The 15,674-nt window shown below is 40.1% G+C and overlaps 1 protein-coding gene across 5 annotated transcripts in view; it reads right to left on the reverse strand.

The window, feature by feature from the left end:
• The window catches only part of thsd7aa (thrombospondin, type I, domain containing 7Aa), a 180,326-nt gene that overhangs the window by 88,529 nt on the left and 76,123 nt on the right, over positions 1–15,674 (reverse strand). For 4 of the 5 annotated variants that reach the window (XR_007041012.1, XR_007041013.1, XM_047383876.1 and 1 more), the window contains exons 3-4: positions 10,727–10,975; positions 4,249–4,430 (exon numbers count right to left, since the gene is read on the reverse strand). Coding sequence is in view for 2 of the 5 variants with exons in the window: in XM_047383876.1 (XP_047239832.1) it covers positions 4,249–4,430; positions 10,727–10,975 (431 nt within the window). In the remaining 3 variants the exon portion in view is untranslated. The remainder of the gene's footprint in view (positions 1–4,248; positions 4,431–10,726; positions 10,976–15,674) is intronic. The other variant, XR_007041014.1, reaches the window with a different exon arrangement.

Below are 15,674 nucleotides of genomic sequence, written 5' to 3' on the forward strand. Positions count from 1 at the left end.
AACCATCAAAACCTTAACAATAAGATGCATCAGAGGAATTCCATTGTAAAACAAAAGCCTTATTAAACTACCTTAAGATTCTGGTGAGGCAGGCGGATTAAATAGACCCCGTAATGTTGTAAAGTGGCTTGAATAAGAGGTAAGGAACATTTAGGATGAACATATCAACTTTATTGCTTACTATGGCCAAATCTTATGTGACATGACACATTACATGTTGTTGGGTCAAGCCATGTGTTACAACATTTAAAGGCCAATTTGATCCTTTTTGGAATTTTCAAAATAAATCACAGTAACATACTCTTAACTCAGCCCGGGAACAGAAATAACAGCAGACTTCCAGTGACATCACTGTATGAATAAAAACCCCACCTTCCAACAAACAGACATCTACCACACAGGTCTCTCTCAGCGGAGCTGGAAGGAGAGACAGCATCTCCTTGCTGGCAAGCAGACATAACTCTTCAACTTGGATCCAGAGAGTTTTTGATTACATTCAACAATGCTAATTAATGATTTGTTGTTTGGGTATCTGGCATTCATTCATATAAAGGATGTAATGAGACAAGCTTGACCTGGCTTTTCTTCTGAGGCTTCCAGAAGCAGCCCTAATCAAAGCGGATTTTCCCCACAGCCTGGAAAAGAAGGCCGGGACTGCATCGCACGCCTTCCTGTGTGCACATGCACGTAGCGAGAGCTACTCCGCCACATCGTGGCCACTCAAGGAGCCGAACGTGCCGTTGTCGTATGGTTTGGCTGGGCCGGCAGAACGAGTCGCTTCTGCCCTCAGCTACTGAGGTTAGCTGCAAGCTCCCAGGCCAGCCGAGAGACATAGTCCCTCCAGCGTGTCCTGAGCCGTCCCCTGGGCCTCCTCCCGGTGTGACGTGCCTGGAACACCTCCCGAGGAAGGCGTCCAGGAGGCATCCGGTATAGATTCCCGAGCCAACTCAACTGGCTCCTCTCGATGTGGAGGAGCAGCGGCTCTACTCCAAGCCCCTCCTGGATAGCCAAGCTCCTCACCCTATCTCTAAGGGAGTGCCCGGCCACCCTACGGAGGAAGCTCATTTCAGCCGCTTGTATCCGGGATCTCGTTCTTTCGGTCATGACCCAAAGTTCATGCCCATAGGTGAGTGTAGGAACGTAGACCGACCGGTAAATCGAGAGCTACGCTTTTTGGCTCAGCTCTCTCTTCACCACAACGGACCGGCACAGCGCTTCCATTACTGCGGCAGCCGCACCGATTCGTCTGTTGATCTCCAGCTCCATTCTTCCCTCACTCGTGAACAAGACCCCAAGATACTTAAACTCCACGCCATCTGCAAAAAGAAGAGTCAAAATCCTCTGGTCCCCAAACCAGACCCCCTCCGGCCCTTGGCTGCGCCTAGAAGTCCTGTTCATAAAAGTTATGAACAGGACCGGTGACAAAGGGCAGCCCAGATGTTGAATAAATCCCTGGCCAAGGGCTCCGCCAGATGTATCCAGCAGACCCTCACTATGCGCTTGGGCCTGCCAAGTCTGTCCGGCTTTCTCCTCCTCCAGCGGATCCAACTCACCACCAGGTGGTGATCAGTGGACAGCTCAGCCCCTCTCTTTACCCGAGTGTCCAAAACGTGTGGCCGAAGGTCTGATGATACAACAACAAAGTCAATCATTGACCTCCTGCCTAGGGTGTCCTGGTGCCAAGTGCACTGATGGACACCCTTATGTTTGAACATGGTGTTCATTATGGACAATCCGTGACTAGCACAGAAGTCCAGTAACAAAACACCACTCGGATTCAGATCGTGGAGGCCATTGCTCCCAATCACGCCTCTCCAGGTGTTCTTTGCAATGGTCCCTCACGGTTCCCCCTGCAGGTGGTGGGCCCACTGAGGGATGGCCTCGCGTCTCTCGTTTGGGCTTGGCCCGGCCGGGTCCCACAAGGAGCAACCTAGCCACCAGGCGCTCTCCGACAAGTCCCGACCTCAGGCCTGGCTCCAGGGTGGGACCTGGCTCCACTGTACCAGGCGACGTCATGTGCCTCGATTTAATCATCATCATGGTATGTGCAAAATAATATTTCCTGTTTAATTAGCTGCCTTTAGATATTAAAATATTATTTAAGCAAAATAATATTTCCTTAAATATGATTTTAATATTTAAAGAAAGCTAATTAAACACCGTTGAGGATTAGTCATCCAGAAGGTTGGTTTTATTTAGCAAATCATTCTTTAAAATATCAGTCAGTCAGTCATCTTCTACCACTTAGTCCATAGTGGGTCGCGGGAAAGCTGGTGCCTACCTCCAGCGGTCTACGGGTGAGAGGTGGGGTACACCCTGGACAGGTCACCAGTCAATATGGGGCAATAATCCTTGGTTCTCAACCATAAACAATGCATGGTAATATTGCATCACTCTTTCTGTCATGGTTTTCAACCATCTTTGATCAACTTGTTTATACTACACAGAGCCCGTTAGTCTTCCATATTCTTTCATTTTGCTCAATAGTTTATTTGGGTTGTTTTAGCATAGTAAAGGGTTTGTAGATTGATATAAGTTTGACTTTGAGTTGACTTATTTTTGTTAATAAATTCTTGTATTTTAAGAAACTGTGTGAATTCATTCTGTGTGTGCAGAGTTTACTGTTCAATAATGCCAGAGCTTGGCTCATCCCTTTCAATTTTGTCCTAATACCACCGCCTTATTGGGCTGGTATTCACAGGACAACCCTTAACAGACCGAAATATTATTTGATAAAATATTAAAGTATTAATATAAAATATTATATTCATATTCATAGTCACAACAGTGTAAGGGGAAAAAAGACAGACTGAAGAGAGGAAGATGCATGCGTGCACTACAGCTGGCAGAGGCACTTTCATACCACCTACACACTCTACTCCTCTTCCTTCATGTATCTCCCTTTGACACATTTTCTTTTTGGCTACAGCCTCAAGCAGAATCCATTGATTTTTTTTTACATACTACAGTCCCTACATTAATATCTTCTTGTCTCTTAACTAAAACCAATTTCCATGACGACCAAAACAAATAATGTATTTTTATGGTATGCCGACTTGTGAGAAATAAAATTCCGGAAACTGCCCACCTCTGTTAACTACATTGGAACTGTGGATTCTTGGCATGCAACGATGAAAACAAGCCACTGGTTGTGAGCATAAGATCTGAATAAGCTCAGCAACAGATGCCAGTTTCACCAGCCAGATGGACAAATACTTACTTTGTCAATGCTGGATAAAAATGGGCAAGCTAACAGGCCACTTTCAGCCCCGTGTGTTCAGTACAACGATTACAGGTTGAACAGGATTTGCAAATCACTGTATTCTATTTTTATTTACATTTTACACAACATCACAACCTCATCGGTATTGGGGTTGTAGCTTAAGCTCATTCAGATTGGATAGTGTCTGTGAACATCAATCATAGTCTTGGAACAGATTTTCAAACACAATAAGATTGTGGATCTTAACTAGGCCATTCTCAAAGATCTAAATCATTCCATTGTATGCTTTGCTGTATATTTACGATTGCAGTCCTACAAAACCATGAACCCCCACCACAGTCTCAAGTCTTTGGCTGCTTTTAACAGGTTTTCTTCCAAGGTTATCCTGTAATTAGCTCCATCAACTCTGACCAGCTTCTCTGTCCCTGCTAAAAAGAAAAGCCACTGTCACAGCATGATGCTGCAACCATCATGTTTCATGGTGTGAACTGTGTTTTCAGGCTGGTGGGTAGTGTTAGGTTTCTGTCACAAAGTGTTTTGCATGTAAGTGAAAGTTTGCAGTGTCTCCTACAGGGCTTGTGACAAACTTTAAACAAATATTACATTAACCATGGGTGGACTCCATTTATCAATTAGTTGGCTTTTGAAGACAACTATCTGCACTGGGTTTTATTTAAGGGGATAGGAGTAAAGGAGGCTGAATACAAGTGCATGCTACTCTTTTCAAATTTGTATCTGTGCAAAATGTTGAAAACGATGTATAATTTTCCTTTTACTTCACAGCTATTCACCAAGTTGTTTTACTCCATTACATAAAAACATCCCTAAAAATACATAAAATTTTGTGATTGTAATGTGAAACAAATGTAAAAATGTTCTAAGGGTAATAATCCATTTGCAAGGCACTGTATCTAAACTGTTTTTAGAATTACGTTAAGTGTCCCTAATGCTGAATAACATACAGCATAATCAACTGAGTTTAGTATGTTAAGGACTATAGAAACCAAACCAAGTGGGGTATTTACCTTCTCTACTTCTTAGCGAACTGAGATTGGGCTGAGTATCCACAGTGGCCTGCACACAATAGACCTCGCGTGTCTGGATTCCACCTCCGCACAAACCTGTCAGGTTTCCACGCCGACGGTCCTGCTGGCTTAGTAGCAAGTCCACCCTACACTCTGTCCACTCTGTGGTCCTCCAGTTGTAGCTGATGACACATGTAAGCAGATGAAGAGTCAGACTGAGAGCACAATAACTTAAGCTTCATGTGACCAAATACAAAACAGTACTTACAAGAACAATCATGTTTTATGATTTAAGCCCCAAATATATTTTATCCCTGGCAGATTTAGATTTCAAATTATTTTTGTTCAACCAAGAACTTTGTTTCTTATAGGAAATCAGACAGGTATCTACCAATGACAACCCAATGTGCAAGAAGTATGACTTCACAAAACAACAAATTCATCAGTTTTTATTTAGATTTTAATAAAAATGCATGGTGAAAAATATTCATACCTTGGTAATAATCAATGGGCAACTTTAATGGCATTACAGCAATCAAACACTACAACATTTCAGTGTGAATATTTGTATGAATGGGTGGATGACTGATTGTAGTGTAAAGCGCTTTAGGGTCTTTGGGGACTTGATAATATACAAGTACAGGCCATTTACCATTTGACCATTTCAAGCTGACCAACTTTTTGCATGTTTCCACTCATATTTTAAAAATTTATCTTTGGCAATTATCTCCAAGTCTTTGGTTTGGAAGTTGGAAATTTAGTTGGAAGACCTACTAGCAATCACCTTAATATGTAGCTCACTCCAGAGATTCCCGGGTTTAAGTTTGCAGCCTGGTTGGGCAGCTCCAAAATGTTCATATTGCTTCCAGTTAGAAGACACTGGTTCAAAGTTTAATTTACACATAAATCTGCCAGGGGAGGATATCATTTTGGGTTTAACTGTATGTGAAAGAAGTCAGTTCTAAAGAAGCTGAACCAGGGTCAGCAGCTGTAACCAGGTAAGTGATGATCAGTGCATACTTAAGGAGACAAAGGCATTGGCTTAACTTGAGCCATTAAGGGATTGTATTTAATTTAGAAGGAAACTTCTAAATATGCATTTTGTATGGCTGACGACTTTGGATAAATGGCTTGTGGAGAGTTCTCCTAGGAGAAGGTAATAGTTTTATCCTGAGTCCCTTCAAAGTGTTCTCAACAAGAGTCTGAACCCCTGTGTTTGTAAAAAAAAAAAAGATACAATATGAATATAAACATGCAGCTTTTAGTTTTTTACTAAAAACTTAAAGATATTAAAACAAGCTTTTCTGCATGTTTGATTAATACTGAAACCACATTTAATACGATCGGCCCTAGCAACTCTTTGTTGAGCCACTGTTAGCATTGTGTTGCTCTGTGTGCCTGGTCACTGTGAAGTGTTGAATGACAATGAGTTTGGCAGATTGGGCTCGTTTATCATCCCTAAACATATATTTTAGATGGCATTGCTCACAGATAGCGCTGTAGCAAAGATGAACGCACTTTCTCCACCAAGCCCCACTTCATTTGAGACCAGTTAGCTCTGGTATTGTGGAGTAGTTGAATTTCACCACGATGAGCAAATTCTATGAATGTGACATTATTTTGTTAAAATGTGCTGTGTCAACACAGATCTAGTCTAATTCCCTGATGCCTACATTGCTCATGTTAGTGCTGCTCCAACATTTAAGGTAATGTTTATTAGCTCTGTTACTAAATGTTCAATGCACACTAACTCTCTAACTACCAAAGTTTCCAGTTGGCAGAATCAGACGCATTATTGGTGGAGCACATTATTGTTGGATTGCTGTTTTATTGTGTGATGTACAATGTTCCAACTACAATGTAGCTTTGCCAAGGCTTTGTGTAAAGGCTTCTGAGTCTCAGTATCTTCCTCCAATCCTCTTCAAATAGAAGTGAAGATTTGTTGTTGCCTTAATAAACTAAAACATGTAACATCTTTCCTCAAAGCTCTTTTCATTTACTTTCTGACCATTGTCCCCAAACTTTTCAAAAGACATCACGCCTAACAATCCTTTTAGGAAATCCATCATATCCTTTGAAACTATAATAAGCAAATGAAGGGCATATCCAGCCATAATTTCTTGCATTATGTTGATATAAAACATCCCCTGTGTTAAAAGTGGAACACCGAGAAACAGCTTAGTCATTCAAGCGTTTTTGTGATGGTGGGAGTAGAAGCGAGAGGCTGGAATGAAACACATTACAGCTTTATATTTATTATTCTCTGCCAGATAAGCTTCACACACAAAAGCAAAATGAGCAACATAAACTGCTCATTAACTTTTACTTTCTGTTCTTGTTAAACTGATTTCCAACAGATTTGATAAAGCACTAAACACCCTCTGAAACTGACAGAGCTTTTGGGAACTTCACTTTTTTTTTTAGCTTCAAATGTTATTGGCTCAGTTTTTTTTTCTCAGTAGTATTTTCATTAGTCTCATTGCTGAACCAGAGCCGGTGCTTCAGCTGCTTCTTAACCTGATCTATTAAAAAAAATAATTAAGACCTAAAGTGGTTTTCTGCAACCAAAGGGCCACATGTGAAGGTATAATGTGAATATTTCACTAAAAACATCTCATCTAGTAAATGTTTACTCCACCCTCTGTTGTATTCTGAAGTTTTTATGAAAGGTCACAGTGTAGGGAGGATAAATCCATGCCAAGTACTGTAATAGCCTTCCCATACCTGCAAACAGATGTGTTAATGTCATTGGTCAATTTTTAAAGGCTGTCTTTAAACAATGAATTTTGCTGATCAGTATCCCAATATATGATTGATACCTGTAGAAATAACTACAAATATGAAGTCTCACGCACTATTTCATGGATATTTTACTAATATAAATGGTAAAAAAAGTTAATATGGCATATATATAAAACAGTCTTATAGAAAAAAGCAACCCTTGCATCAGCAATGTATTCCTGATGCCATGTTTATTTAAAAGGTTCTCCTGAAATTATAGATTTTTTAGAGTGTACATGGTTTCTGCTACCGATAGAGAATCCCTTCAATATTTCTGTGTTTTGAATTTGTTAATCCTTATTTGCCTTCTGCAGAGTTTTGGTGGCTAGCGTGTGGACAGGCCATGATGGAGCTTGTAATGAACATTTGGTTCAACCATAACCAAATGTGATTAGAAAATAGGCCCACTGAGGAGAAAATACATAAAATTCCCAACTTTTGATTTTATCTGAAAAAAAAAAACTTAATACAAACATAAAAAGTTTGAGTTTTGCCATCCATTTAAAGCACTTTTACACTCCAAGTCAAATGTACCTATTTGTGCACACACATCCTTACAACATATACACAGTATTAGTAGGACACTTGGGATTCAATGTGTTGCATAAGAAAACTTTTCCATGTGGCCTGGGAGGATGGAATTAGACTCACAGCCACCTGTTTGTCAGTCGACCACTGTTCCCCACTGATGCACAGCCAAGTAATCATCCATAATCCCCACATGGACAGTCTAACAGGAAATTATTGACATGGTTTATCTACACTGCTAATAAAGGGAACACTTAAACTACACGATATAACTCCAATTCAATCAAACTTCTGTGAAATCAAACTGTCCACTTAGGAAGCAACACTGATTGACAATCAATTTCACATCTGTTGTGCAAATGGAATAGACAATAAAAGAGATTAGCAAGACACACTCAATAAAGGAGCGGTTCTGCAGGTGGGGACCACAGACCACTTCTCAGTACCTATGCTTTCTGGCTGATGTTTTGGTCACTTTTGAATGTTGGAGGTGCTTTCACACTCGTGGTATCATGAGACGGACTCTACAACCCACACAAGTGGCTCAGGTAGTGCAGCTCATCCAGGATGGCACATCAATGTGAGCCGTGGCAAGAAGGTTTGCTGTGTTTGTCAGCATAGTGTCCAGAGCCTGGAGGCGCTACCAGGAGACAGGCCAGTACACCAGGAGACGTGGAGGAGGCCGTAGGAAGGCAACAACCCAGCAGCAGGACCGCTACCTCCGCCTTTGTGAAATGAAGAACAGGAGGAGCACTGCCAGAGCCCTGCAAAATGACCTCCAGCAGGCCACAAATGTGCATCTGTCTGCACAAACGGTTAGAAACCGGCTCCATGAGGATGGTATGAGGGCCCGACGTCCTCAAATGGGGGTTGTGCTCACAGCCCAACATCTTGCAGGACACTTGGCATTTGCCAGAGAACACCAGGATTGGCAAATTTACCACTGGCGCCCCTCCATGTGATCGCCAGAGGTAGCCTGACTGCCATTAGGTACCGAGATGAGATCCTCAGACCCCTTGTGAGACCATATGCTGGTGCGGTTGGCCCTGGGTTGGTGCAGTCTGTGGTGCAACGTCATGTTGCACCACAGACTGTCCAGGAGTTGGCGGATGCTTTAATCCAGGTCTGGGAGGAGATCCCTCAGGAGACCATCCACCGTCTCATCAAGAGCATGCCCAGGCATTGTAGGGAGGTCATACAGGCACGTGGGGGCCACACACAATACTGAGCTTCATTTTGACTTGTTTTAAGGACATTACATCAAAGTTGGATCAGCCTGTAGTGTGTTTTTCCACTTTAAGTTTGTGTGTGACTCCAAATCCAGGCCTCCATTGGTTAATAAATTTGATTTCCATTGAGGATTTTTGTGTGATTTTGTTGTCAGCACATTCAACTTTGTACAGAACAAAGTATTCAATGAGAATATTTCATTCATTCAGATCTAGGATGTGTTATTTGAGTGTTCCCTTTATTTTTTTGAGCAGTGTGCTTAACATACACATTTAGACAAAATTCTACCTCTGGTTTTGTCACCAATATATCTTTGCTAATGGTTTCTATTTGTGAAACAATCACACTATGATTAAAAAAAATTTTTCTTAATAGGGATGTCAATGACATCTTTTTTTCTTCTTGGGTGATATCATACTTACTTTTAAAACCTTTAAATGGTCCTAAATACCTGCATTGAGTACAACTGTGTGTCTGTCATACTATTAAGTATCAAGAGATACATGGATAGACTAATGCTACTCTTAACACTAAAAGTAAGTAAGTTTGTGTTTGGTCAGTTTTTTTCTTTGTTTGAACAATATACTGTAGTTACAAAAATGAACATTATTCGCAGTAAATCATACTAATTCCCTCTAAATGGAGTCACGTTTGGGAAAATGCATTTACAGGTTGAGCAGCAGAGTATGTGGGTTACACCCATGAAAAGCTTGCCAGACCCTCTATGCCAATGTCAAACAGTGTTTGATATGGATTTTAGATAGTGTGGGGCAGGATCTACCTTTCTGGAACAGCAAAGTTTGCTATCATTGTTGGGAAGACATATAACAAGATGAGATACTGCAACCACTGACAATCCCATATCTTGACTCTTACAGATTAAACTCCCTGCATTCCTGACTTTAACTGCAAATAACTGTTGTGGGATCTGTTATTTGTTCCATAGTGATCAACACATTCACACTGGCTGACTGGTGATGAATGTGGATTGATAAACAGGATGCCATCCTACACCAAACTGGTGACCAACACAAGGAGGAGGTGCCACACAGTTGTAGTTGTATACGCTTCTTCCACGCACTACTGAGGCCCATGTTTCTTAAATGAATAATGCAAGAAGCACTCTTACAGCAAAGAAATAATCATTCAAACACAAAATTCTTTACACTTTGTGCTAATGTATATAGCTGATGGTAGGTAGGCATTATTGTTAATTGTCTCAGTGATGCTACCAACAATCTGAACAGAAGCTGAGTGGTTTGATTGTGGGGAGTGTGCTGAGTGGGGAGAAGATTACCATGTTGCTTGAGACAGATACATAATTATCTGCCATGACTTTCCTTCATAAATAAACAATTTCCCAAAAGCACAACAAAAACAAACTCCTCAAATACATTCCACCTGATCTTGTTTCTACAAGTGCAGATCTGAATGAAAACTGCTGTCAAGTTCTTTGTTTTTTAAGAACCATGCGAAGTTCTAAAACAACCATAGTGGTGTTTTAGTCACATGTTATAACTGAATAAAATGAATACACAGTAAAACAGCCTTAAGTTAAGTAAGATCACAATGAACTGATAACAATGAGACATGAGTATTTTATTGCACATTTAGCAACATTATATCTTTAATAAACACTGCTTAAATGCACCATCATGGCCTGTCAACATGTGAAGCCCCTGAAAGCTCTAAAGAAGCTTAAAACTATGTTTAATTTATCTGTTGCACTCAGATACTGAACAGTTAAACTAAATGGAAGACAAGTATCACTGGTATTTGCAACCTTTTCACGTTTTCTCCCAAGGAAATATATCTTTATAAGGAAACTGTTTTTTTCATAATGAGATATTTCCTTTTTTATTCAAAAAACCAGATGTAATTATTTAATGCAACACTGTCTCCCCTTTGGTTTTCATACAAACCAACTGTGTTTACTCACAAAGTGCATGGTGGAACTACTCTTTCCTGGGGGCTGCATGGCTCTTTTTCTTCAAGTTCTGGGCACTCCGCTCCTCCACCGATTGGGAATTGACTCACTTTCCTGCTGCGAGTGCGCTCCCCTTTTGCCTCGTTGGGGTCATAACACTGCTTGGAACAAGCTGACCATTCAGACCACTCAGTCACATCACAGTCCCTGGAAATCACGCAGGCCTGAAAGGTCACTGGCAGTGTCTCTTGAGAGCACAGGCTGCAGAACAAGACAACAGTAAAATTTTATTAGGTGCTGCTGGTTTTATGACTATTACCACATTCCATAATGTTAAGGTATAACACAAAGTGTTGCAATACAATGAAATAAGAGATTAGTTCTAAGAAAAGGTTAATTTATTTTGGTTTCATCTCTTCTGATGTGATTAACTCCTGTTCTGTGTAGGGGAAAGGTTGATTAAACAACTGTCACTGCAAAAATCAACGTGCACATGAAAATTAAAAAATGTATGTATTTATGAATGTATGCATATGTATAAATTCTCTTTTTTCTTTGTGTTCCCTGTTTTTCCATAGAGCCATGTATTAATACAATGTACAGGTCCTTCTCAAAATATTAGCATATTGTGATAAAGTTCATTATTTTCCATAATGTCATGATGAAAATTTAACATTCATATATTTTAGATTCATTACACACTAACTGAAATATTTCAGGTCTTTTATTGTCTTAATACGGATGATTTCGGCATACAGCTCATGAAAACCCAAAATTCCTATCTCACAAAATTAGCATATCATTAAAAGGGTCTCTAAACGAGCTATGAACCTAATCATCTGAATCAACGAGTTAACTCTAAACACCTGCAAAAGATTCCCGAGGCCTTTAAAACTCCCAGCCTGGTTCATCACTCAAAACCCCAATCATGGGTAAGACTGCCGACCTGACTGCTGTCCAGAAGGCCACTATTGACACCCTCAAGCAAGAGGGTAAGACACAGAAAGAAATTTCTGAACGAATAGGCTGTTCCCAGAGTGCTGTATCAAGGCACCTCAGTGGGAAGTGTGTGGGAAGGAAAAAGTGTGGCAGAAAACGCTGCACAACGAGAAGAGGTGACCGGACCCTGAGGAAGATTGTGGAGAAGGGCCGATTCCAGACCTTGGGGGACCTGCGGAAGCAGTGGACTAAGTCTGGAGTAGAAACATCCAGAGCCACCGTGCTCTGGCGTGTGCAGGAAATGGGCTACAGGTGCCGCATTCCCCAGGTCAAGCCACATTTGAACCAGAAACAGCGGCAGAAGCGCCTGACCTGGGCTACAGAGAAGCAGCACTGGACTGTTGCTCAGTGGTCCAAAGTACTTTTTTCGGATGAAAGCAAATTCTGCATGTCATTCGGAAATCAAGGTGCCAGAGTCTGGAGGAAGACTGGGGAGAAGGAAAAGCCAAAATGCCAGAAGTCCAGTGTCAAGTACCCACAGTCAGTGATGGTCTGGGGTGCCGTGTCAGCTGCTGGTGTTGGTCCACTGTGTTTTATCAAGGGCAGGGTCAATGCAGCTAGCTATCAGGAGATTTTGGAGCACTTCATGCTTCCATCTGCTGAAAAGCTTTATGGAGATGAAGATTTCACTTTTCAGCAAGACCTGGCACCTGCTTACAGTGCCAAAACCACTGGTAAATGGTTTACTGACCATGGTATCACTGTGCTCAATTGGCCTGCCAACTCTCCTGACCTGAACCCCATAGAGAATCTGTGGGATATTGTGAAGAGAACGTTGAGAGACTCAAGACCCAACACTCTGGATGAGCTAAAGGCCGCTATTGAAGCATCCTGGGCCTCCATAAGACCTCAGCAGTGCCACAGGTTGATTGCCTCCATGCCACGCCGCATTGAAGCAGTCATTTCGGCAAAAGGATTCCCGACCAAGTATTGAGTGCATAACTGTACATGATTATTTGAAGGTTGACGTTTTTTGTATTAAAAACACTTTTCTTTTATTGGTCGGATGAAATATGCAAATTTTGTGAGATAGGAATTTTGGGTTTTCATGAGCTGTATGCCAAAATCATCTGTATTAAGACAATAAAAGACCTGAAATATTTCAGTTAGTGTGCAATGAATCTAAAATATATGAATGTTAAATTTTCATCATGACATTATGGAAAATAATGAACTTTATCACAATATGCAAATTTTTTGAGAAGGACCTGTATTTCTCCTATTTTAGTTTCCTAAGAGTATTAACTAATAGGTTGAAATTGAAAGAAAACAGCTATATCATGTCTAGAGGCATCTTATATAACTCATTTCCAGTGCACATTTTAGATGTGCCATGTTAAAAGCACAATATTTCAATGTGTATGCAAACATTACAGCTCTCTGTAATAACTGAACTAAAGTGGAAAAAAGCTGTTTCTGTGGGAGTTTTGTATATTCTTAGCATTAGTTCTCCACTTCCCATGAAATGCTCATAGAAAACCTTCCCACTACATATAAAACATGTTCTTTCTTTCTAGGTGAAACTACTAAAGAAGCTACATCCATTAACATTTACTTTTCCTTCCCATAGAAAGTACTCCTGGATCAGTGCTTCTGTGTTCTTTTTGTATCTCTGCTCTGTTCTCTCAAACCCCCAGTCAGTCGTGGCAGATGGCCGCTCACACTGAGCCTGGTTCTGGTTCTGCTGGAGGTTTCTTCCTGTTAAAAGGGAGTTTTTCCTCTCCACTGTCGCTACATACATGCTCAGTATGAGGGATTGCTGCAAAGTCAATGCCAGTGACTGTCCACTGTCTCTACATGCTCATCCAGGAGGAGTGAATGCTGCAAGTCACTGACTGGATGCAATCTGCTGGGTTTCCTTAGATAGAAAAACTTTTTATCCAATTTGAATAAATAACTGAGTCTGACTGCACTGTTCAATGATTAGGATTAATTGGAATGTATGTACCTGACTTTAGTGAAGTGCTTTGAGACGACATGTGCTGTGAATTGGCGCTATATAAATAAACTGAATTGAATTGAATAAATACCACAACCCAAATGCTTCACAGAAGAGATAGGAGATATATCTACAAAGTTATTTTGGTGGAGGAAAGACAATCTACTTTCAGTCACGTCTAAAGATAATTTCTTTCTTTGTGGAGTCTCTCCTTTGAAGCTGGACTGTTTTTTTAAAATTACATTGGTTTCTTATAAATGTCTATGAATTATGTCCTTGTAGACTGGTCTTTGACTGTTCTTATGTTTTTGTCTATTTATTAATAGTGGGTTGAAGTTGGGAATTGAAAGCATTAGATATCTTCTGGACCTTTACAACCCTCTGTAATCCTCTAGAAAGGTCTCCTCAGCCTTTGACAAGAACTATTTGCAGCAGACTTTTTCTTTAGACAACTGATTTTAGGGAAAGTATTTATGTGACCTCTGGAGGTAAAAGTCAGAACCAGATTTTAACAAATGGTTTGCATATACATGCAATATAGTATAGTTTATAAGGGCAATGTGTGTTTTTTGGAAAATAAAATCTTTGTGGAAGTCGCTTATTAAAAATATTAAACAATACCCATTTATGGTACAAGAGCTGCTGAAAATATAGGAAACATTTCCAACTTTGTTGTTTTAGCCAAAATATGAAATAGTATGAAATAGTCCCATCCTAATGTGGCCCTATGGTAGATAAACTTGATCATGTGCTATTACCTACATAATACAGTCAGTAGATATACAAATCCATACAGTGAGTGGCTGAGAATGAAAAAAGATATGTGGTTTGTATTTTTTCGGACATAACGTAGGGTCCATAGCTTTCTTAGGATGTAATTGATAGTGCTCAGTGGCCTCTTTAAGTGTGGAGCAAGCATGGAGACAGAATAAGGCCATTCAAGAGATACCAATGAGCATGGCTCGCTGACACCACATAAAATTCAAACAGTGAATGAGTTTAGGTGATGTTGATGTGGAGCCTGTGCCAAGTTTCATTAAGATCATACCGTCTGCAGTGTGAAGAAATGTTATACAACATTGTAGAACATTCACAACTTTGGGCAGACCCTAGACTCTATCTGAAGAAAATACTTTAACAATTGCCAGCAACAGCTAGTATTAATTACTTCATTACTGAGCATAATCTCAATGTTATGTTTTTAACCGAAACATGGTTTCTTACTGAGACATAGAAAATTGTAATTGGTAAGAGTTGACTCTAAGCGAAACCAATTAGAAGCAGAGGAGATGAGGAGGGATGGCCACTTTGTTTTATGATTCACTAGTGTAAAAAGATGTTCCTGGGCAAATTTGACTATTTTGAATACCTGGCTGTCCAGGCAATAGGCCCTGCTCAATCTATTTTTATGAATGTTAACAGGCCTTCAAAACCCAAAACAAAGTTGTTCAATGATTTAAATGATCTTTTATCTGTGATATGTGTTGATTACAACTGTTAAATCATTCTTGACTTCAGAATCCATGATGCCAACCCTCAAGACAAAGTAGCAAAATAATAAAAATGTTATATACTTAAAAAATTAGGTTTGACTAAACATGTTATATAGCCAACACACAAAAGAGGGTATATTTCGGACTTAATCTTCAGTAAGGGTCTGAACATTTGCAACTCACGCTGTCCTATATGACTACTTTTCTGTTATATTTGAAAGCATCATTTCCATTGACTCAATTAGCTAATATTATAAGAAAATGCATTTCTAAGGACAGTGCAACTGAAACCTTTAACCAAGTTTACTCTTGCTCCCATGAAGATAAGATAAGATAAGATTGACTTTATTGATCTCACACTGGAAAAATTAACTTGTTTCGGGAGCTCTTAATAACACACAAGTAGGGTGTAGATAGGAAAAATGTGCAATCAAAGAAGAACAAGGTAGATGTGCAAAAACATGTAGTATTGATAGAATAAAATAAAGTAATGTACCTACAATAAGTAGTGGAGGCGACTGTGCTAAAG

Source organism: Girardinichthys multiradiatus, chromosome 13, assembly GCF_021462225.1.
Source record: "Girardinichthys multiradiatus isolate DD_20200921_A chromosome 13, DD_fGirMul_XY1, whole genome shotgun sequence".
Classification (NCBI taxonomy): Eukaryota; Metazoa; Chordata; class Actinopteri; order Cyprinodontiformes; family Goodeidae; genus Girardinichthys; species Girardinichthys multiradiatus.